General features: G+C 37.1%; 2 protein-coding genes and 1 long non-coding RNA gene across 12 annotated transcripts in view; 1 reads left to right on the top strand and 2 right to left on the bottom strand.

Moving 5' to 3' along the window:
• The first annotated feature begins 805 nt into the window (after positions 1-805).
• On the top strand, positions 806-24,127 carry LOC311289289. Of its 2 annotated transcripts, XR_014627100.1 has the most exons (5): positions 806-1,032; positions 8,272-8,317; positions 9,396-9,574; positions 16,075-16,251; positions 23,931-24,127. It is a non-coding gene; the product is annotated as an uncharacterized lncRNA (long non-coding RNA). The 2 variants fall into 2 exon arrangements; XR_014627099.1 differs by lacking the exon at positions 9,396-9,574.
• Positions 2,297-5,268, bottom strand: kcnj8 (potassium inwardly rectifying channel subfamily J member 8). Its single transcript, XM_084407134.1, has 2 exons — positions 4,374-5,268; positions 2,297-3,524 (listed from the first exon to the last, which is right to left on the bottom strand). Exons 1-2 carry the CDS (start codon positions 4,721-4,723, stop codon positions 2,624-2,626), a joined length of 1,251 nt encoding a protein of 416 aa, XP_084263260.1. The 5' UTR covers positions 4,724-5,268; the 3' UTR covers positions 2,297-2,623.
• abcc9 (ATP-binding cassette, sub-family C (CFTR/MRP), member 9) overlaps positions 6,263-24,654 on the bottom strand; it is a 39,939-nt gene continuing 21,547 nt past the window's right edge. For 3 of the 9 annotated variants that reach the window (XM_084407127.1, XM_084407128.1, XM_084407125.1), the window contains 17 exons: positions 23,989-24,126; positions 23,691-23,816; positions 22,860-22,959; positions 22,261-22,777; positions 22,083-22,152; positions 21,723-21,880; positions 19,856-19,948; positions 19,316-19,418; positions 18,398-18,499; positions 18,167-18,287; positions 17,112-17,242; positions 16,165-16,243; positions 14,609-14,717; positions 12,113-12,216; positions 11,762-11,895; positions 10,022-10,084; positions 6,263-8,090 (listed from right to left, as the gene is read on the bottom strand). In XM_084407127.1, the coding sequence (XP_084263253.1) occupies positions 7,953-8,090; positions 10,022-10,084; positions 11,762-11,895; positions 12,113-12,216; positions 14,609-14,717; positions 16,165-16,243; positions 17,112-17,242; positions 18,167-18,287; positions 18,398-18,499; positions 19,316-19,418; positions 19,856-19,948; positions 21,723-21,880; positions 22,083-22,152; positions 22,261-22,777; positions 22,860-22,959; positions 23,691-23,816; positions 23,989-24,126 (2,286 nt within the window). In that variant the 3' untranslated portion in view covers positions 6,263-7,952. Of the gene's footprint in view, positions 8,091-9,327; positions 9,512-10,021; positions 10,085-11,761; positions 11,896-12,112; positions 12,217-14,608; positions 14,718-16,164; positions 16,244-17,111; positions 17,243-18,166; positions 18,288-18,397; positions 18,500-19,315; positions 19,419-19,855; positions 19,949-21,722; positions 21,881-22,082; positions 22,153-22,260; positions 22,778-22,859; positions 22,960-23,690; positions 23,817-23,988; positions 24,127-24,654 lie in introns of all 9 variants that reach the window. The other 6 variants (XM_084407130.1, XM_084407133.1, XM_084407129.1 and 3 more) reach the window with 3 other exon arrangements.

The raw sequence follows: 24,654 nt of genomic DNA, 5'->3' as shown, positions 1-24,654 counted from the left end.
ACAATTTCCTGTTTTTCATTCAAAATTCAGTTTGTTTGGTCAAGTACTGGTCAAGTAGTTGAAGAAATAAAATCTGTCTTTTACGCAATCCAGTGTTAAATTTGATTTATTTCACACAAATATTAAACACCTTAAAAAAAACGTTGTCACTTGCATTTAAAATAGTCAAGTAGGGATAATTATTTAGTAAAATTACGTGTTCTATCTTTTACTCACCCATGTTTCATTTTATTTATTTATTTACTTATTTTCCACATTTCTCACAATATTAAATAGCTTTAAACATAGTAATACATATACTTAAATAGTTTAGTATAGTCAAGTGGGGATCATTCTTTTTTAAGGGTAAATACAGACCTTAATTAATTAGTGGAGTAGAAAATAATGTTAAACTAATTCGAAACCACAACAATACCGTATATTAAAATGATAGTTCATCCAAAAATGAAAATGTTGTCATCATTTACTCTCCCTAATGTTGTTCCAAACCTGTATGCGTTTCTTTTCTTCTGTTGAACACAAAATATAAAAAAGAAAACAAAAAAGTTGGTAATCAAGCAGTTTGATGGCACCTATTGACTTCCATAATAGGAAAAAAAAAATACTATGCAAGTCATGTCTACCGTCAACTATCTGGTAACCAACTATTTAAAAAAGTATTTTCTTTCGCGTTTAATAGTAAAATAAAAAACTCATATAGGATTGCTATGAAGAAAAATTTGAAAATGACATAATGTTCATTATAGAAGAACAATCCTTTCAACTGGTTAATGAACAATAAGACCGACCCAGCTGATAACTCATTACAAATCTATTTTTAACAAGTATTATCAGTCTCCGTAGAGACCGTCAAAAATTGCCAGTGCCGACTATATTTCAAGTCGTCACGGCGGGGTATTGGGTAAAGTTTTCAATTAGCAATAATCGCGCCTCGGATAAACCTCATAGGCTACGATACTGCCACTGCGCAAAGCTGACGAACCAACGGCCAGAGAGGGAAAGTCCTCGAACAACACAGGAGTTTCATCAACGGTAAGTGTGTTTACTGTTCCCTATCACGCGAACAGGGTCGCAGTGGACTGGGATATGTAATCGAAACGCTGCAGCAAAAGTTAGTCGTGAAAAATATGTGTTTTCATGTACGTTTTAAACCAAAATATAGACTATTGGTTACTCTCGCGCAGTGCATGCTGGGATATACAGCAGTTTTTAAGCATACGCGGAATAAAGTGCCTCGAATTCTTTACGAACATATTTTTTGACATACATGCACACGCGTGCATAAAAGTACATTTTCTCTGCAGTCGGTGGCAGTGCAATGCAGTTATCCCTCGCTTCTTTATCACATCTACAATGTGCAAACTACCCTTATTGTCATAACTGCAAGTGACCACCAGAGGGCGGTATTTACTCTCTTAAAATAATTATTCCTCATTGACTATAATTATCTTCAGTTGGCAAAGCCGTTTAAAATTGAGCAAATGTTATAAACAATAGTTAAAAGCGAATTTAACATCATATTCGCCGGTAAAGTGGGACAAATTATCCTTCGAGTTGTTGCAGCTGATGATCCATTAGTTTGCAATTGGAATTTCATGCCTAACGTTACAAAAATGTTGGATATAACGTTAATATAAAACCTGGTTGTATGTATCTTCATATCGTGTGATTATTCTAACAATATTATACTGAACGTACGTAATAACTCGTTTAAGCAGTTCAGAGCGTTAACTTTTGGTCCATTTCTCATCCTCACTAAACATTCGACTTAGCCGGTTCTTAATGATAGGCTACACAACACAAACATCAAGCAAATGAACATCAACAGTCGTATGATCATCGATGTTTGAGATGCTGTTGCTAAACGCAGAGAGGAAGTTTGAGGAAAGTCGTCTAAGTTACCGTTTACGTCTGTAATTCCACAGCAGGCCAAGTACACCTGCCGTTTTACCAGTTCACCACCAGAGGTCGCCACACATGCAGTTTTATCAGTTCACCACCAGAGGTCACCACACATGCAGTTTCACCAGTTCACCACCAGAGGTCGCCACACATGCAGTGTTATCAGTTCACCACCAGAGGTCACCACGAACACTTTAAAGTTTCACCCTGCAGGAATCAGCATCACAACCATTCTGACATGCAAGTTTCACATGCAACTAGTTGGTCACAGTTTCAGTTACTCTACATGTTCACTGTTTTGCTCTTGATTATTTTCTTGTATCATTTCAGCTTTATTGATAAACTTTAATTCATGCATTAGGTTACATTCAAACTAATTGAAGTAAAAATCCCAGAGAGGAAACCAGATGCTTTATTGAGCACATACCATTTATTACAGAACAAATGAAAAACTGTCAAGTTTAATAAAGTGCGAACCATATTATCATTGTCCATAGTAGCCTACAATGCTGTGATCATTAGCTTACTTAATATAATTTGTGGAGCTCTTTAAAATTACACATTATTTGAAGATCAACAATTATAGAAAACCATCCATTATAATGTCATAAATGCCTCACGTTGCTCCATCATATATGATAAAGAAACAGAGGAGAACACAGAAAAGAGCATGACAAGGACTTAAAGAAAGACAGATGAAAAGCACTAAGAAGGCCATTTGTCATGTGACAGCTAGATTTGGTCCACCCTCGGGGGTGAGGAACTGCACTTTGGGCACGGCGAGTGCCGAATTGTTGCGGCGCATGGAGTTGCCCTTGCGCATGGAGTTGTTCCGCCGCATGGAGTTCCTCTTGCGCAAGGAGTTCTGGTGCGACAGCTCGCTCTTCTGGAGCGTCTGGATCAGGATGGAGGGCTTCTCGTCCAGCTCGCGGGCGCTGCACTGCGGCGTGGCCACTTTGACCGTGTTCCCGAACTTCGAGTAGTCCACCGAGTACACGCCCTCTTCCTCGGTCACTATAGGCAAGAAGCGGTGGCCCCACTGGATCTCCTCGGTCACGTACGAGGTGCGAGCCTGAGTGGTGATGCCCGTGGTTTCCACAACACCTTCCAGGATTACGATGACCTCCAGGTCGCTGCACTGAAGCTCCATCGCTGAGAGATCGTACAGGGGACTGTCCTTATCGATGACGTGACAGATGATCAGAGGCGCCAACAGGAAGATGCTGTTGCTGGCCACCACGCTCTCGGTCTGGACGTCGATCTGGTGGATGGGTATGATCTCGCCCTCCGGCGTGGTGGTCTTCCGGACCACCTGGAGGCGCACGGCGGCGTTGATGATCATGCTCTTGCGCAGGTCTCCCACCCGGATCATGAAGCACAGGCGGTTGTTGCGCACGGCGATGACGGCGTGCCGGCTGAAGATGAGGGTCTCGGCGCGCCGGTGGGACTGGGCCGTCTTCATGAAGATGCAGCCCAGCATGACGGCGTTTATTATCAGGCCGCTGATGTTCTGTAATATGAGCATGGTGATGGCTGCCGTACACTGCTCCGTTATCATACGCCCTCCGAAACCTATCGTCACCTGCACCTCGATGGAGAAGAGGAAGGCAGAGGTGAAAGAGCTGGAAAAGATGAAGAGGAGTCACAGTTTTAGGCTCCTAAAATGATTGAAATTAGTTTCTATATACATAGAACAAAAACAACCTAGTCATTTTTTCTCTATAATAACAATACCATCCAATATCAGAACTTCTATATAATATAACACACATTAATTGTCAATTCTAAATTTTAATTTTAAGTAACTACATTTTGAAAAAGGAAACAATAAAGAATGACTAGGTCTGTCTAAACTTTGTACTAGTATAATAGTAGGCTAACTAATATATATATATATATACACACACACACACATACATACTACATAGATTTAATAAACAGATGTATCTCAGTTTGACATTTTTCAACTTGAATAAATATTTATTTGAGATTATTTCAGTCATTATAAGGTCTGAATTATAAATTAATATTTATTCATAAAAATGAATATTAATCTATTAATTGTATTTGTATAAATTGTATAAATGTAATAATATTTATGCAAGAATGAAGAATGATTTCTTCTAATACTTTATTCTTATATAATTACTATTTTAAAATGTATAAATGCATAACATTTATGCAACGATTGAGAACGATTTCTTATATAATTCTTTACTCTTTTCATATTTCCTTTTTTTAAAACAAGATCTGCTTTATGCTGTACTTTTGAACCTACTGCATTTACTAGAATTAATATTCCAGTCATTAATTTGCCATGATAAATCTGATAGAGGTTTGATACATGGACATGTTTGGAAAGTCTGAACATCATTATAGTCTCCATCTGCACAAACGTCAAATCAGACTCTTCTGATGTCTGTTACTTAACATCATTTTGCCATTGACCAAAATGACTTGAGCACACTTACTTGACATTAGTGACACATTGGTCTACGACAGATTTGCTGTCTGTGTCCAGATCCCCGTGCGCAAACGCCACCAGCCACCAACCCATGGCGAACAGCAGCCAGCTGCACAGGAACGTCATGGTGAAAATAACCAGCGTGAAACGCCATTTGAGATCCACCAGAGTAGTGAAGACGTCCTGCAGGAATCTGCCCTGCTCGCGGATGTTCTTGTGGGCCAGGTTACACGCGCCGCTCTTGGCGATGAAGCGCGCTTTGTTCACCCGGTCCCTGAACACGGGTTTGCGGGGAAACCGAGACACGAGCCCCGGTAGCGCGAACTCCTCAGGAATGATGCTTTTACGCGGCAACATTATTTGGGCATGTCAGTGCAGACGCTCAGGAATAAAGCCTCTCCAACGACTGTCAAACGCGCAGTTCCAGTTTAATAACCATCCTGCCCTCTAACTCTACTGAAGTAGCACAAACTAAAGCAAAGACCGTTTTTACATCTGTCAGATCTTAATCTGTGTTCTTGTGTGAGTTCATACAATAAACACTACATGTGTACACATCGTGTACCGCTAAAAGTCTTCAAAAAAAGTATCTTCATGATGATTGTGCAGCGCTCTTGACGCACATGGGCGGTACATGACTGTCCTGCTGCCTCTGAGAAACATTCACCCTGGAGAGGAGAGTCTTTTAAAACTTCTTTAAAAGATTGCATTATTTATGTCCGCCCTTATTTTATAGACTGGAAAAAAGAATATAGTAAATTATAGAAATCGAAGTCAAATGGAGTTCATACAGTATAACATAACAAATAGGATCAAAATAATTGCAGGTCAGGACATTTAAAAAATGTGTCAAATTTGTACAATTTGAATGTGTGTACCTACATAGTTCTGCAATGTGATGTAATGATATTGTGAGAATGCAAGGGGTTTCAAACTGGGGTCCTAGAGGACCGCAAGAGGGCGCTAGAGAGTAAATATATTTGACTTCGTAATATTTTTATTTTTTTTACCTTAAACTTTTAAACTTTTGTTTTAGGGTTAACTATTCGACACACATTTACTGAAATTATTTTTATTGTTTTATTCAGCTTTTCTGAGGACAGGTCGAAAATCATCAGATTAATCTTGAATGTTTTATACCGAAGCCCTTTTAACAGTAAGAACTAATACAAATAATAATAAACAAATGCGAAAATAATGATAATCTTTTCTTCTATGAGACGTGCATCTTTTTAAGAATAGTTTGAATCTGTCTATCTTTTCTATGGAGTATTTCACTGTTGTTTTAGTCACTGAGTGATATTTATTGTGAAAAGCGCTACATAAATCTGAATGAAAAATATTTCTCTTCAGGTTTAAACATCTAACATTATCCTATAAAATCCCATAAGAAAAGGATAAAAGATACACTGACAACTTAATACAAAGTCATCCAGTTTTCTTTGGCTTCAGTGCGTTTTCACAATTTAAAATTCAGTTATTTAAATATTATATTTAGCCTTAATATGTTTCTCACATTATAAATGGGTTTCTGTATATAAGATAGCTGCCTATATAATAGGAATGGGGCAATATTTCATATTTAGGAGCCTTTGGCATCAAACCGTTCAATGAAATAGCGAAAATGTGAACAGAAGGGGCGCTGTGTAGCAAACGATTTTCTCCTAAACAAGGGACTGAAAGGTAATACAAGATCTTCATATGTGTGAGGGATCTCATTAGTTTAATAATAAACCAATTTAATTATTTTAATGTAGGCTTTTCAGTTTGATCATCTATTGCTTGTTTGTAGAATTGAGCACCATAAATGTGAACTATTTTTGTAGGCCTATATGTCCTTTTTTTAGCAATTGTTTTACATTTTGCTTAAAAGTATGCAATGACACTCAATAGAGATAAGCAAACACACAAAGCAAATTTTATTTTCATTTCATGTGTAAAAAAAAAGAAGTTAGGCACACATTATAATGCAGTTAAATGCTTATGGTACAAAAGCCATTTTAATTACATATGTACATTTAAAACAGTCCATCATGACTAGCATGCAAGTACCTGAAATTAGCAGTAATTGCAATAAACTTAGAGTGTATTTGATATAACAGACTGAAATGTGTTGCTGTTGGCTCGCAGTGAAGTTTGACGTGGTGTTTACACATCACCGGAGTGTGTAAAGCGTGTCAGCTGCTGTTTTACGCACATGGTTGGATTCACAAGTTACTGGAATATCACTGCTGAAGTGTGACATCACAGCTCACTGCAAATATTCATCAAATCACTGGCAATGACAGTTAGTGTCCAATGAATGGAAAGATTTCCCACAGTGGTTACAGCAAAACACAGCAATGCATCATTTTACTGGGACAAAGAGTCACTCGCAGGTCATTGTTTAGATCATCTTTGGCTGTGACTTCCAGAAAGTAGAGCGTTCAAATAAAGAAAGCTGAAGGTTAAATGTAAAAAAGTGATGTGAGGGTAGAGACTGGCACTCCATTAAAGGGAGATGAGGGAAACAAACGACGGTGTGTGTGTACAATATATCGCTTGGCTGTACAGAGACTGCAGACTCATTTTGACACCCTCATAATAAAACGTTACGAGAGAAAAATCACATGGTTTGAAGTTATATTTGAACTTGTAGTGCACTTGAAAAAGTAAAACGACAATGTACCTTTTATAGTGTGTGTTTTTAAACTGGGTTATAGGATGAGCCTCATGAGAAAAATGGCCAAGTCATAATTTCACCTCAATATATATTGCAGAAAGTAAAAGCATAAGTGTCCTAAAAATTACATTTTAATTTTAAAATCATAAAAATCACATTTCAAATAAAAGTGGAATGGTCCATATTTTTTAATTTAATTTAATTTAATTTAATTTAATTTAATTTAATTTAATTTAATTTAATTTAATTTAATTTAATTTAATTTAATTTGAAAAATGACCTGCGTATTTCTTGATATTTTTCGTGAAATTCGCCCTATGTCTTTTTGTTGAGGAGCAAATGTTTAAAATGTTAAAACCCCTGAAAATAAGCTTTTGGTTAAGTGATTTGCATAAGAGGAATACAGTAGAAAATATAAAATATGATCAGTTTTGTATATAGGGTGTGAATAACACATTAGGGTTGATCTGGTGGACATTGCAGGACTCCCCAGAGAGTGAGGGCCCGTGATTCTCTCAAGAGTGCTTTGGGGAGCCAGCAATATTTGTCCTCCCTCCCTTAAATCTGTATCAGCAATGCACTTCAGACAGACAGACAAGAGCGTCAGGCCTCAACAGGACAGACATGCTCTGTACAGTGTTTGTACTAGTCAAAACACAGTAGATAAATACTTATTGCTTAAACATTTCAGAGTACACATATCATTACTTAGAAAAAGACCGGTAAGGTAATAAAATGCTAAAAAAGAGTCCAATATACTGTGATAGGGGTTCATATAAAAAGATTACAGTTCAGAGTCCGTGTGAAGTTGAGTCCTTTCCGATGCCTGCGCGGCTGCGCCAATGCATTGGCAAAAAAATGGCTGCTATTTGTTAATAAGGCCAAAAGTGGTATAAACTGATGTGGTGATGGAGATGAGTGGCTCTACATGTCGGCTTTGACAAAGGATGCAAACAAGCTGTCCTCTTGTTCCATGAGAATCTCTGGTTTTCCGTACTCCATGATGCTTCCCCTTTTCATCACAATGACTAGATCAGCCGTCAGGATAGTGTGGACACGATGCTGTGGAAAACAGGCACACTCAAGCAGATGTGTGCAAATGCATTTTGATTAAAACAACACCTTAGCTGTTGAAATTACGTTTAACTTATCCCTTTTTCTGCTCAAGTCACTGCAGGTTTCTGTAATCAGAGTAAAACATCCAGCTAACTTAATTTTATTTATTTTTTCGTTTTATTTACAGACCCTGCTGTTAAAAAGCCAGAGTGTTTTCTTAGGAGATCTCTCAGGTAAGAACATTTTATGTTATATTCCCCAAAAAACAGGCTTACATCTTATCTTTATTGTGGCTTTTTATACTTTTAAAAATACATTTTATACCACAAGACTGTGTAAGTGAACAGCAAAAAAGCTAAAAGGTTATTAACAATTGTGAAAAATAAATGGGGACCAAATATATTAAACCTAATATATTATTTCAAAAAGTAATATACACTTTCATATACATTTTAACTTAAATTTAACCTTATGGTGCTAGTCAATGCTAGTCAAATACTAGTCTGTCACATCTGTTTTATCACATCATGTTTTCATGTCTTTTATTTTGAAATTCATCATAGTTGTGTTTCTTGTCATGTGATTCTCTGCTCCCTCATGTGCTTCCTTTACCTCACGTGTCTTGTTCTCATTGGTTTATGGTCTTGTCATGTGGTAGTTGTGTCTTTCCATTGGTTCATTGTCTTGATTGCTTTCAGGTGTGTCTTGCTAGTCATTAGTCTATATAGACCTTATGCCATCTTTATAATTGTGTCTTTGAATTTCCGTTTTTGGGGTAACTCTGTATAATTCTATGGCATCGCTGTCAAAGAGTAATTGGCTGGTGAAGAGGATTTACTAGTAGAGTTAACTAAAGTCATGAGCATTGTAATGTTTGAAGTAGACTGGGAAGATTTTAAAACTAGCGGTTCATTCATAAATCCTTAAGATTTTACCTTCATGTTGTGGAAAATTGCTTTAACATTAAGTAGCCAGCAGTAGCATTGCTACGTCTACTTTAGGCTTAACGTTCCAGAAAGCTAGACAACAGACTACGGAAACAAGACACATGAGGTAAAGGGAACCAATCAGAACATGACACATGAAGCAATGGAAGTGAATATAATACATTTCAAAATAAAAGTCATGAAAGTTTGAACATTGTTGTGATGTGACATAGTCAACCTGCTTTAGAATAGGATTAGTGGCTGTGAGCTAAAATGTTCTAATAGGGCGCACACATAGGAAGCTCTTGGTTACCAACCAATGAACCAGTGCGTAGGTGCCAAGGGGGCGGAGCCTAATCACGGTTACTTGTGCGTCCGGACTAAGGTGCTGAAGAGGCTGTCCTCCTGCGCCAAGAGGTTAGGAGCGCTGTCACACTCTACCAGAATCCCAGAGGAAAACACCAGCACCTGCTCTGCCTCCAAGATGGAGGAAACCAGGTGCTGTGTCAGAGGAAGAGAGATGGGTGGACAAAGGAGAAGAAAGAGAGGGAAAAGGGGATGAAGGTGAGGAGAAGAAAATGTGAGGAAAGCATAGCAAAAACAGCAGCAGAGAGAGATCATGCATTTATTCAAAGCTCAATGTCGTTCTGTGGCACTTTAAAAACACTTTTTGCTTTTTTTTTTTTAACTGGATGCGTTTTAAGTGACACAAACAGAAGCAGAAATACTTATTTGTGTATCTGTTGCACTGAATGACAGTTTAAAGTACAAACGTCAGACTACAGTGGCTGCAGGCTTACGATGCAACATGTTAATAGCAAGAGATTGATAGTAAACTGATTGTCAGCTGTTAGAAGTAGAAGTCGAGAACTGAGAAAGGAGTTAAGATGTCAAAACCTGGCAAGCATTAACAGTCCTTATCCCTTTAAAGGTGTATTTCTGTATTGTTTAGAATATTTCTGTGCCTGTATTTTCATATAGAAAAAACCTGGTTGATATAGGGTAACTTACCGCTATGGTGACAACTGTCCGATCAGCAAATGCAGTCATCGCCACTTTCTGAAGAATATTTTCCTGTTGAATTTGCCACAAAATAATTTTTAGTACCAAAAATGTGTTTTTTCAACGATATTCATGGATTCAAAATGTCTTAGTCAAGATGAAATCAAAATTGACATTATTTACTTTGATACAATCCAATCAACTCACAATATTGTTTTCCTTAATTAATATGTTTCACTCTATAATACATCACATTATGGAAGTACTTGTGTTGAGATTAAAAAAATATATATATATAAATCCAAGTTAAACAAAACTCTATTGGGCGGTTTCCCGGATAGAGATTAAGCCTAGTCCTAAACTAAAATGGCCCTTTAAACTAGATTAACAGAAATCAGCTTTCTCTGTCATGGCTTTAAATAGTCCTAGATTTAGTTTAGTCCAGAGTTTAATAAACTGATTTCCTGGAGGAAGATTATAGTTCCTCCGGGACTAAATTGAGGCTTAAATTAAACCTACCAGGAGGCAGGTTTAATTTCAGATTAACTTTGTGTTTCAAAGAAGACACATGCATTACTTGGACACACGCACGCACACACATATTAATATGTAATTTAAACATTTCATTTTGTTGTAAAACCATTGTATCGGGTTTCTAGTTCAAATGTGATTGGTTCATGTTAAACTAACTCGAAATGGACACTCTTTGACTTCACTTGATGTTTTCATTTTGAAATATGTTTCAATCTAGTAACTTGGACTGCGTTCCAGTCCACTTTTAGTAAAAATTTTTGATTGCAGTCTTTTTCTGATGCCATTGTTTTCCTTGGATTTGCTTCACAGTTCCATGCAATTTTAATCTTTTCTTGGTTCATTCCATGTTCTATGGGCAACCTCTGTCATGCTAATTCAGATTAACACAGTTGGTTTTAATTTAATCTGGTTTATTTTAGTTCAGGACTCCATAGTCCAAGTATTACTAATCTGTACTTAATCTGTGTTACAGAAAGCCATTTTTTTTAAAACACAATTAACTATTCTAGATTAAGGCCTATGCTACTGGCTTAATTTAAACCCTGTCCGGGAAACCGCCCCTATAAAATGTAATGGATGTACAGTATATGGAAGCCTATTTTTTTTACCACCTAAGAAGAAAATCATGCCATAATTATGTGGTAAAAAGTCAAAATTGACATAAAAGTAAAAATGATTACTAATTATGATAGAAATTCTAAATGTATCATAATTATGACCATCTCTTAACCATTTCATAACATGACATTTTATCTCAGAATTTCAATTAATAGTTTTGAGTTAAAAAGTCATAATTGTGAATTTTTATAATGACTTAATGGCCTGGTTTCACAGACAAGACTAAGATTAAACCAGGATTAGGCCAGGATTAGTTCACTTAGGACATTTAAGTATAAGCTTTTATAAACATGCCTTAGAAAAGAACATTACTGGTGTGCATCTTGAGACAAAACAATAGCACTGACATATCTTAAAATATGTCAGTGCAAGTTCTTTCATTTAAAACGCCTCAAACATGCATTTTAGTCTGGGACTAGGCTGAATCCTGATCCTGAATCCTGAATCCTGCTTAACCCTTGTCTGTGAAACCAGGGGGAAATCTTATAATTATGATGTATAGTTTATAATATAATAGTATATAATAGAATTATGATTTATTAAAGCATGATTTTTTTCTTGTGTGGCAGAAACAGGCTTCCATGGATGTGGTTGTACCGTGGCCATGTCTATAGAAGCTGTCGCCTCGTCCATAATTAGGATGCTGCTTTTGCGAACAAAGGCCCGGGCAAGACAGAAAAGCTGTCTCTGTCCCACACTGAAGTTCTCCCCTCCTTCTGTTACCACAGCATCTGCGAGAAGACATAGACAGAGCATGATGCTTTACAGCTGTTTAGATTTACAAAATATCACTTTTCACTCACTGAATAAAACTAAATGAAAAGGTCAGAATACTCCATCTTTTCAATTAAATGAATTTCCAGTCAGCGTCAAAATTACGAGGTGACTGACATTATGATGTCAACCAATCCTGATAAGCATTGAACAGTTGGAAAATATCATTCTTACCCAATCCTCCTGGGAGTGCTTTCACCATGTTCTTTAACTGGGCGATTTCAAGCGCTTCCCAAAGCCTGTCATCAGTGCAAGTGCACTCTGGGTCAAGATTTAACCTAAAAATGCACATACGCACACACACATTCACATTTAGTTAACTCAAAATGAAAACTATCATCAAATATTCATCCTCAGTAGCAGCCTTTACTATGGTTCACCCATTTCACTTGAAACAGGCCTGGGCCTCGCAACAGAAGGGGCCTCCTCTTGCGCTCGAAACCCCCCCCCCCAGCTCCCCGTCATCACGCAGCAAACAACAGGGGCGTAAATTAACGGGGGCTTAGGGCAAAAATGCCACCAAAATTAATAACAATGCTTCCAAAACCCCCCAAAAAATTCTCGTTTTTATCATTTTTAAGCAATATCACACAAGCAAAAAAGTGCTGTGTATTTGCAGCAAATATTGCAGCATTTTTGCAAATTTTATACCACAATTCAATAAACAACATGTTAAAAGGCTATTAGGAGACTTACTGTACATTTTAGTCTGTTTTTCCTCTATTTTGCCAACAAAAATAGTTCCAAACAGTAGAGCCATTGCGTGTGTCTCTGAGTAGCAGTTTCAGTATCGTTACCGAATGAACCCGCGTTTTTGAATCGTTTAATGAATGATGACTCACTCATTTCTGCTTTGTCCCTGAACGAATCAGCCATTTTGAACTAATTCAGTCTGACTGAATGATTCAATGACTAACTGGTTAAGACAACGATTACTGCCACCACCCACTGGCAGGTTTAGTTGAGGGACTGAGGGACGAACATTGAATGCTGCTTTTGTTTTCGCTCGTGATTGTAACAATAGTTTTGGTTAAAGATAGAATGCGTTTATAAAAGAGTGAAATATGAGATAACATTGCAAATATAACAGAGATAAGGTAATTGCAGTGGCATTGCACACAGTCGCAATTGCAATGGTTATCAAATGACTTGTCACCAATCATCACTGACTTGTTGACACATGCTGTCTGAATGTACATTACTATTCACAGTTTTGGGATCAATAAGATAAAAAAGAAAAAAAAGAAAAAAGACATTTGTAGTTTTATTAAGCAAGCAAGCCAAGGATGCATTAAACTGATCAAAAGTGACAGTAAATACATTTATAATGTTATTTTTTTGTATTAATAAATAGTATAGAAATCTAATAAATTCTGTTCTTTTGAAATTTCTATACATCAATGAACCCTGAAAAAAATGTATTATGGTTTTCACAAAAATATTACGCATCACAACTGTTTTGAACATTGATAATAATCAAAATTAGCAGATTTCTGAAGGATCATGTGACTGGAGTAATGATGCTGAAAATTTAGCTTTGCCATCACAAATAATAGAAAACAGTTACTTTGAATTGTAATAATATTTCACAATATTACTGATGTTTACTGTAATTTTCGGGTCAAATAAATGCAGCATTGGTGAGTATAAGAGACTGAGCCCAACTTTTGAACAGTAGTGTATAGTGTACATGAACATGAATGAGATTGGAGAGCTTTTTAGGCACTCAACAACCCCAGTCACCATTCACTTTCATTGTATGGAAAAAAGCAGCTAGGACATTCTTCAAAATATCTCTTTTCTTGTTCCACGTAAAAAAGATGTGGGATTGGAGCATCATCAGGTTGACTAAAATGTGACAGAATTAATTTTTTGGGATGAACTATCCCTTTAAATCAACAACAAACTCAAGGGACATTGTGTTAATGCTCCCAAATGACCATAAGAGGCAATAACTAATGAACCCATGTTCACATCCGTTTTAACACACTGGGAAATGGCTTCCAACCACAGCTTCTTCCTTTATGGCCTGTCTGTGTTTTCCAAAATTAAAATCAAGAAAAGATTTGCTGAACCAATAACTCGTACGCTCTGTCTCCTGGGCCCAATGATCCATTAGGCCTGCTTCATATAAACATTGTCATGACAACAGCTTGCCCAAAACCATTCCCAGATGACTTGTGATGGTGGTTCAGTTTTATTTTCTTTCTTATCCCATGGCGGCGGCCTTTTTAAACAAACCCCATATGCTCACTGTCTTCAGAAACAAACATGACACTTAGTATCCGTGAGAAGTTCAAACAAGCTTGGAGCTGAGGACTCACTGGTTGAATATCCAGTGAAAGAAATACTTAACAGTGTTTGAATAGAAACAATACTAAATACTAAATGCATAGCTTATTTTGAAACCAGCATTATGATGCAATGCCAATAAAGTGGAATGCCCCCTATGTCACATTCCAGGGTTCCCTGTGTTTTGTAAATGATCTGTGTTTATACAGAACTTCTGATTAAAAATGTCAGGCAGGAAGTGAGTGTTTATTGTCCCTGGTCTTGTCTGTTTGGGTCAGTTTGGCCTCAGTGAGTGTGTGAGGTGCATGCGTTACGCAGATACTAACGTATCTGTGTGTCTGTTTGTATGTTTGAGCGAGCATGTTTGCGTGTGTTTACCGGATGGAGCCGCTAAACAGCACTGGATCCTGTAGGATGATTGACAGACGGGATCTCAGGGTTTGTAGTGGAAGCTTGCAGATGTCAATGCCATCAATAACAATCTTTCCTAATGCAAAAAAAAAAAAAAGATGATATACACAGGTTTTGAATTAGCTTATTTATTTATTATTTATTATAATTTTAGTTTAGGTTTTAGTCATTTTTGTTACATGCTCGTATTTTTAAACTAACTTTCGTTTATTTTTATTTGAGTCATTTTTAGTTTATATTGTTTTATTTTATTGCAGCCTTATTTTAATTAACAGAAATGATTTTTTAATAGTTTTAGCTAACCATAACCACACTGGTTTATATTTTATATTTAGCTCATATGAATTGAGATCAATTTGTTACACTATTTGAAATGAACTAAAAAGGGGGGGGGGAAAGGTGTTTAAAATTGTAAAAAGAAATGGCAATCAGTTACAGCACATTAAACACTTTCAATGAAATATCAATATTAAGTGTTAGTCTATGTTATGCTTCAACAACCTAGATATTTAACACATCTAGCTTTATAAGATATAGCTATATTTAGCTCCTCACAAAATCTCAAACTAATCACTGACATTTTTTCCTCTCCACCTAATAAAGGATTGTTTTTTATTAGTTTTGGGTGTTCATGTCAGTTTACAGTAACTTGACTTTAATACATAGTGGTCTGTGAATATCCGAACAAGCCAAAAGACCAAACAAGCTATTAAGATTTTCATTTTAGCTTTATATGGACACGGTGAAGAGAGGGTCTGTGCTCTTCTGATTTAAAACATCTCATTCAGCCGTGCTAATGTGCACAAAGCTGCAAGGACTGTTTGATTTGGCTAAAGATTTATTTTGGCCAAGAGAAATATGAAGTTAATGCTGCACGCTGGATAATATGATAAAACTCTTGGAGAAAATAACTGTGACTGTTATATCTTGTGTTTTTGTTTTTCTTAATAATAAAAACAATACCCTAAAACTGATTCAATTTCTTAAATATAAAACTAACTTTTTTCATAGAAGTTTTAGTCCTTTATCATTTTTTAATGTAAAGGGAAAAAACAATATTTTGCATATACAAATGCATTAGTGAACACTGTACCAAATATACATAGCATGATTTATGTAAAGTATTTTTTAAACACATCCTGTTTCATATTTTACAACAGATAAAGCAATCATCCAGGTTAGAAAAAAAATATATCTGTCAATAATGACAGTAAGACTCAACAGATCTCTATGGTTAATGTCTAAATATGACATCATGGCTGCTTGTCAAAGTGACAGTAACCATATGGTAACAGAACAAACAACAAGGGCAAAGAAAGAAATGTTTCTGGGCTTAGCAGCTGAGGACATTAAAATAGCTTTATCATAAAAGTCCATGGCTTTTCTTATATTTTCCTAACTCCTTTTTTATTCTCTCTATTATTCTTTTTTAGTCTCCTCAGCGGTGAGCTGGACATACTGAGCGCTGTAATTCTCAGTGAACCATAATATTGTATTAAATGGAGACTTGGAAGAAGACCTACCTTCGAAAACATCCACCATGTTGAAGAAGGCCAGAGACAGCGAAGACTTTCCACTGCCCGTTCTACCACAGATGCCCACCTGCGACAGTAAGAACAACATGTGCGAGCTTTACACAACTTGACATTTTCAGATTGCTTTTGTATAAACACATTCAGGGCTGCTTCTCTCCTAAATTACACAAACTAGTGAGGACAGTTACAGGTCCCATGTCACAATTAGAAGCCATATGTGCTGTCGTACTCGTATATTGTGAGCCAGGGCAGCTCTAAAAATCAAGTTAGACTAATAAAGATAAAAGCTGAGGAGGGAATGCTGAAAGATTCTGAATTCTGATGAGCTGAAAGATTTTGCTGCACCGTATAGTCGGTATTCAGGCAGAAAATAACTGTGGTTTGACAGCGCAATGAGAAAATTAACGCCACTGTGACACAACCACAACTGAGTGGTACAGTATGTGCCACAACAGGTCGATCGGTATCAGGACCGCCGAATGCTCTTTGACCGCTTCGGTTGGAGGAATAATTTCACTGTGACTTATTGGACCATTTTGATGATACTTTTGAGGTTAACGGACTGCTTGAGATCAGTAATATTATTTATTTATTGCAGGGTTATTTTAGTATTATTTATATTCAATTTTAGTATTTTGAATTAGCTTTTAGTTTTCATTTTAATTTTAGTTTAAGTTGTAGTCAGTTTGTTTTGTGCTTTTGTCTTTTTTATTTATTCTATTTAGCTTTAATTTATTCATTTTACGTTTTAGTAATTTTAGTAGTATTTTTTAAATAGCTTTTTAATAGCTTTAGTTTTAGTTAACAATAACAACACTGAATTATTGCTTGTTTCACCATCCTTGCCTATTCATTAAAAAAGATGAATGACAAGATGAATGAAAATTAAAGAAAAAATTGCACAAAGTAATAAAGATTTGTAAGTTGGTGTGTACCTTCTGCCCAGGGTTGATATGGGCATTGACGTGTTTGAGGACAGGTTTTAACAAGCAGTCGTAACGAACACACAGATCATGGATCTTTATTTCGCCATGCTGTGGCCAGTCTTCCGGTACCTGTGAGACATCTGAAATCACATAAAAACCAGAAGGAAAATGATTGTGAGGTGGCCAACAAATTAAAGTGAATGCAAGGATTGGATCTGGATTTAGGTTACCATTCCATATACTCAATACTGATACCAGTCTCCTCATGCTATAACCATTAGAAGATAAAATATAGCAGAACTGACATATCTGACTGGTCATGTGATCTTGACATGGTGGCCATCATAAACGATCCCCCTTTATTGACCCCAACATTACTAAACTAAAATAGCTTCTCTGGGCCACCCAATGTGTCTGGAGGCGTAAAACCTTTTGAAGTGGGAAAAAAACCCTTTATTGTGTTAGCGCATGTTTTTGGATAGAATTCGGTTTACAGAAAGGTTAGCTACAGAATGTTCTTTCCTGCCCAGTCAGTGGATTAAGTGCCGCCACACATGACTTTATCTGAGGAGAGTGAAAGTAGACATAACACTGATACATCAATGGCAACAAAAAACCCAGAACACTACAAGTGAGCACTTTAACAAGCTGCAATTAACACAGCTATATATGGTGTCCAAATGTCAAAGTTTTGTCACGTGACGACTACTATCCAACTCAGTTTTCCATTATGTCACTGACAAGGAGATGGAGAATTGCTTGCGGCTAACGGCGGCGCTAACAGGCTATAGCTAAAACTCATTTTTCTCAGGTCTTTCCTGCTTCGAGTGTTTTGATGTACTAAACATCCTTTCATGATGCTCTCAGTGGTTTGTGTCAGGTCGCTCTGTCCTAGTGCACTAATGTGAGGAAATGCACATGTAGCAGCGATCTGGATGCCAGGAAGCCGGAAATATGTGCTTTGATCTAGTAGGTCTTCATGTAGAGACTAAATAAAACTCTGGATTATCATGAAAGTATTTCTAGTACAAAACTACTAAATGAGTCAGAAAAGGATTAATTACCCATGGATCCCTCATAGTTTTCAGATTCTGTGCTCAGGAAGCTGTTGACCTTCTTTACTGCAGCCATCTGGACCTCCAGGTCTGCCAGATTCCTCACCACCCAGTTCAGGTAGTTTGTCACCTTAACAAAAAGCATGTTGAGGACATTAACTGATTTATTTTTATCACTGAGATAAACCTGATGACCACTGTTGCATGCTAGAAATTCAGTAAAGCTGTGTTTAAACTCACAGTGAGTGCATAGGTTAGACCCAGTCCAACCAGACCAGACTTAGATGAGGTCCAGATAGCTGCTACTGCTGCAGTGAGAACAATCACAGCACCCAAATAATCCTGAGAGGAAAATACAAATTACAAATGGCATTATATAGGTTTTTAAGATACCACAGATTTACTAGTTGATAGCAATATACTGTTAATTAGGGCTGTCAAGCGATTTACATTTTTTATCTAATGAATTACACAATGTGGCAATTAATTCATCTAATTAATGGAAATTACCCCCAAAAGATAATTCAAAGTCATTATTGTGTTAAATGAGAAAATCATCAAATAGACACTAAAATAAGTAGCTTACAAAAAAACCCATCTTACTCAACAAGAGTACTTCCAACCCAATCTCATGAGTGACCGTAACTATTTTATAAGATGGTGATTTCGCGTGGAATTCATATGATAGAACTCGTAGCAAAACGTACGATTTGTTGAAAAAAAAGTAAGCATGAAGCTCCGCCCCAAAACCTAACCCTCAGTGGGTGTAAGCAGATTGTACGAAAACCTAAGAAGGTACGTTGATCATATGAATTAATTTGAATTATCTTGCCAAAATGTAAAATAGTTATGAATTGTCTTGATATTGTTAATATTTCTACATTACGTAAACACTGCTTAACGTTTTTTTCAAGTTATAATTATTTAAGTAAAGTCTTTTTGTGTTATTGTTTTTGTGTTCCGTTTTGTAATTTACTTTCATTTAAGACGTTGAATGTGATTTAATTAATATAATTACAATTAATAAATCGACAAGATGGTGCAATATGACTGGTAGTGTTTTACTATCAACTTGCTACTTTTGACATTCCTAATATTTCTATCTTCAGATCCACCACCTCTGAAATCTAAAAACTCAGCATGTGGCACTTTACTTACAGTTCTGACCTCCAGCCACCGGTTGGCAGCAGAGAGAAATAGGTAGGCTGTGTTGTTGGTGTCAGTTAGCTCCAACATCCGCTGCTTAAAGCGAGCCTCGTGCCTGGAAACAGAGACCTTTTACTATGCGAGTCAAAACCATTTAGTGCGTGATACAGAACGGTGACCGACTACAGCTAAACAGCAACACAGCTGTGAAGGATGAGAGTGTTCAGTTCATTCATGTAAACACTCTGGAGACTTAACAGAGGAGATAAAAGCTTAATATTTTAATGTTTCTTTTTGGATTACTTTAAGTCAAGGATGGTTGAATGTTCACCATGTGTTTATAAGAAATGTCCTGGAGCCATTAAGACTGCATCAATTCTGCACGGCTGATATTGCACAAAAATGGTTTTGTATCATAAAGACACATTTAATTCTATTGTCACTCATATGCAACTGCTTAGTTCAGCATACAGTCAGGGGAACAGAGAAAAAGAGAAATTTGTGGGTTATTCAAACAGTCATGTGCTTTCAGAAAAGTCTAGATTCACTGACCTGAATGCTCGGATGGTGGTGAGGCCTTCTGCAGTCTCAGAGAAATGACAGAGAAGAGGCAGTTGAGTGGAGTCATCGAGATCTTGCAGATCTCTGAAGGAGAAAAAGAAAAAACAGCAGACAGAGAGATAGAGAGAGAGAGAGAGAGAGAGTCAATAGAGCTTAGTCGGGTTTTGGAAGTAAAAAATGTCTTTCAAAATCTTCTTTGCAAAACTGATTTTAGCGATTACTGTATAAACATTGCAAGACAGACCTATCATGAGCTCCAAGTTTGCTAAACAATGGTATATGCTTTTGTAATACTGGGATTTCAACTTTTTAGATTTTTTAATAGTCAAATTTCAGGTGAAGTGTTACACTACAGACAATGTTGTTTTGTAACATTGGCTAAAGGTAGTAGTTACTTGACATGTAGTGTTAGAAAATATGTTAAAAGACACAAAACACAAAGACTGTTTAATTGCATCATTTACAATGCTTCATGGGATTCATTTTATCATGTTATTTATTATGTTTCCTTAAATCTTAAAGGAGTCATAACCTAGTATTACATTGGATACCTACTGCTGTATTATAGTCTTTCAGGCCCTTCTAAAAAAGAAAAGTGGAAAAAAAATAAACACAGACCTACTTTTACCCTTATTTCTGAAGGCATTATTGTCTCGCGAGATCAATGCGATGTTTTGGCTGTCGTGGACGCTCTATATGGCTCTGCACGCCAGTTGAAAGGGTTGTTGGGACAGCGTCATTAAAAATGAATTTCATCCACTGGTCCCTGATAGTTTCGTCCGATTTTGGGAGATAAAACACATTTACATGTTTTTTATGGCAATCAACCACAGAGCAAGTCCGGTGTGCACTCGGTTTCTCCATCTTTCTCGACTGAACTGAATATGAGGGGGAGAGGGGAAGGGGGGGGGGGGGCTTCCTGCTGCTGTGTCCATATATGGTATATCCTACTACCTCATGACGTCAAGAGGGAGCTGAAATCAAAATCTCGTATTTGAGTGCGCGTGCACGCGCGCTGGTTTATTTACCCTGAGGTAAACAAACGCTTCACTTTTAAATATCGGCTTCCCGGCCAGTGTATAATCGTTAGTCGATCATAACATACATTGATTCTCGTGGAAAAGTGAAAATTGCAGGTTATGACTCCTTTAAATCTTAAATTATGAAGTTGTGACTCATCTTGGAGCTAGTTGGTTAAGTTCAAATTATTTTTGTTAAAGTAGCATTGTAGAAACTGGGAAATAGCATTTCCACTTGCCATCATACTTTGCACAGGACTGCATAGGGAGAGTATTGGTATTATTGGTATATTTGTATTTAAAACAGTTTCTAATTTACTGGTGTTTTTAAGGGGGTTTCCATTCGGTGAAGTGTAGAGGATGTGCTTGCGTTGAGAGGACATGCTAACAAGAACGCAAGTTGCTTTAAAAATGTGTAGCGAAAGACGTTTTTTTCCATCTTGTAATGAACATCGTGTGTAAAAAGGAAAAATTTGGAGCAGGGTTCTATATTTATTGATTGCTGATTGGATTTTGAGATGTGGGCGTGGCACTCAAAAAATTTATACGAGCTTGCTGTCGATTGTAAGAAAAGGGCAGAGTTTGAATTAACTAAAGGATTGGAATTAGAGTCCAACTAAAGTCCATCATTCGTCACCAGAGAGAAGTTATGACATTTTGATTAATGAACTTTATTCAATCAAGTTATTTTGACATGTCTATGTTGAGTTGGATTTACTCAATTCAAGTTTATTCTAATACAAAGTAGAGATAACATGTTTCCAACCTTTGGAGCCACTGTCCATGACTAAATCAAAAGTATTCTTTTGAGTTCATTCATTGTTCAGTGAACTACTTACTTGGAAGCAACCCGAAAGTACTTCTGGATGAAGTAGAAGGCTACAGCGAGGGGCACCAGTGCGATGAGGAAAGCAGGGGTGACGAAAGCAATGACCCCAATTGCAGAGAGACAGAGTAGAGTGGAGCGAGTGAGAGACTCTAGTGTCGGGGGAATGTGCTGTTGAGATAGAACGAAAAAGTCACACATTAGCACACATATGCTATATTCCTCATCTCATTAATACAATAATGTTGACTACAGTAGCACGGAGGTCACAAGTTTGTGTGGAAGCCCAAGGCTCCTCTCAATACTAGGCTTAAAAGGAAAAAGACGTACTTGACACTTCAAACAGATCTCTTTCTGTCCGTCTTTCTCTCACCTGATCGATGATGTTGGTGTCCGCTGAGAAACGGTTCAGGATTTGTCCAAGCGGGGTGACATCAAAGAATCTAACAATGGTGTAAAAGAACAATTTATAATGACATTCCTGCTTGAGTCGATATCAGATATTGTGTTCCCCTCAAATAACAGTAGGATTCATAATATTGAGTTAGTACCTGATGGGAGCATGAATGATCTTGTTGAGGAGGTCATGATGGAGGTTTGTAGCTGCAGCTACTCCAAGAAACTCTACAGTTAAGGAAGTGATAAGGCAGAGTGCTATCGCAGCCCCGCACAGGATAATAAACACTGGCACGTAGGAATGATACTGTAAAACATGCAAAGAACTCAACTTTAGTATAACTACAAAGTAGTATATGAAAGACAACATTTCAAAGAGGAAACAGCAGTTGTGCGTCACCTGTGTGGCATCATAGTTCTTTGTGTAGTTGGTTGCGTTGACAAAAGAATCTGCAAAAATTTGGTTAGGCGAGTTTGAGGACGTCCAAACTGCTAGCCAATAGTCAATGGCCACCATAACTGAGTGCTTGGCCAACTTGGACGACACCATCAGGAAGACCATGAGGAAGCCACCTGATGAAAGGTAACGGCAGCACATCTTCCATGGGATCTTAGAACGGCGGCTGGTGGTGGTGGACATGTTGTCGTCTTCATCCTCCTCCACCTCCTCCTCTATGGAATGGAAAAAGAAGGTGTCCAAGACATGTTTTTCCAAAAGAAAAAAGGTTGTGCTGAAATGCTGACAAACATTTACCTTCATCCTCATCATCAATCTGGTTCTTCGCCTCTCTGGAATAGAACGCTCTCCTCAGGGTCTTCCTCTCCAAAGTTGTCTGACTCTCCAGTTCGGGATCCTAAAACAATGCAACAGAAATGCAAATTTTTCAAAACCTTTTTCAAAACTGGTGTCTGTTCAGTATTCATTTTTACAGAACCTTTTGCCCAGATTTTTTGCCCCAATTTGCAGTCTGAACAAGTCAATGGTAGTGGCTGAAAGTCCTAGCCAATATTGCAGATTTTGGCAGTTGGAGTTGACATTTCACAGTAAACCGTGTCATGTGTGACGGGCACAAACTCTAATCTAGTCAAAGGATATCAAGCATGTTTCAAATTTTGAACCAATTTTAGAACGCATAATGTTTTAATTCGTCATGCATCTTCTAGCAATGAGGTGCATTTTTGTTGTTTTGAGAATGACTCAAATGTTTGTTAGCATGTGATTCCCAGTTGCCAAATGATGCCCAGGTTTTCTCTGTAACCATTCACAAAGTCAGCAAGTTTATGATGCCTAATGTTTTAAAAACCAGTACAGATTAAAAAAATTGTGCAATGTATTCTAGCCTTTAGTTTTTTTGTCTTTTGAGAAATATATCCGTTGTCATGTAATTTTTCTCATACTTTTTATCAACAGTATGCTGTTTAAAATTGTTTAATTGTCATCATAATGTGTATTTTTTATTTCTCTTTTATTAACACTGACAAAAAACCAACACATTTTCATTAAGAATTTCATTGATGAAATTTATCCCAGCCTCTGTTGCTATTATTCTACTGGTAGCAAAACTGGGATTTAAAAGTGAAGGACCTTTTCAAGCTCTTGGTCATGTCTGTTCATCAGGGTCTTCCAGTGCTCGTAGAGTTCAACATCATGAGTCTGGATATCCTTTAATGTCCCCTCTCTCAGCACTGAACCGTCCTTCATGGCTATTATCTACCACACAGAGAACGTCAGACAGAGTTTTAAAGCCATTTGTTTTTGGTTATTGTCTTTACTCTGACAGAAAGTAATTCATCTTTAATTAATCAAGACATCCCCCTTTTTCAGAGTATCGTGAAGAACCAGCCTAAAAATATTCAAGATCATCAGTCAGCAAAGTAGTTACCCAGTCAGCATGGATGAGGTACTGCAGCTTATGAGTGACCAAGACCAATGTCCGTTTGTCGTCCTGAAGGAACTTGAGTATCCCCTCCTGCATCAGATGATCACTGAGGTGGATGTCCAGAGCAGAAAACGGGTCATCCTATGGGTAAGCAAACCCAAAACTAGGTTAACTCAACTGCAATTCAATATGAGACTCCAGAAACAGATCTAGACATTTGGGAACCCTTATTTAACATAGGAAACCCAGGTTAATTCAGCTTGTTTCAACTTGAGAGAACATTAAACTCTTAAAAATAAAAGTTCCATGAGGGAATTTTCACAGCGATGCTATATATATATATCCCCAAAGAACCTAAAGAGCTTTTTTTTCCATTATGAAGAACCTTTCCATAGTTCCATGGATGTTTAAGGTTCTTTATGGAACCATGGAGGCCAATAAAGAATCGTTTTTAAGAGCGTAAACACAAAATTGCCATCTCTGAAAATGATCAGTTCAGAAAGCCATTCAAAAGTAGAGAGTAACTATTTCAATAGTAATTAAATGCGCTTTATATCTGCTTAAATCACTTCCCGATTGCCCCAAAATGACACTAAATCAACCCCATTGACTTTCTAGGATGTGAGACATAACGTCATTCCAAGGAATGGTAATTGGAATGAGATGAAT

Source organism: Rutilus rutilus (assembly GCF_951802725.1).
Source record: "Rutilus rutilus genome assembly, chromosome: 4".
Lineage (NCBI taxonomy): Eukaryota > Metazoa > Chordata > Actinopteri > Cypriniformes > Leuciscidae > Rutilus > Rutilus rutilus.
Note: the sequence above shows the minus strand (reverse complement) of the source record. Positions and strands in the feature narration are given on the sequence as shown.

Bases quoted from the DNA above. Each gene is read 5' to 3' on its own strand.
- kcnj8 (XM_084407134.1), bottom strand. From the start codon at position 4,723: ATGTTGCCGCGTAAAAGCATCATTCCTGAGGAGTTCGCGCTACCGGGG. The intron at 3,525-4,373 runs GTAAGTGTGCTC...CATCTTTTCCAG, and splicing joins CAATGTGTCACTAATGTCAA to CTCTTTCACCTCTGCCTTCC.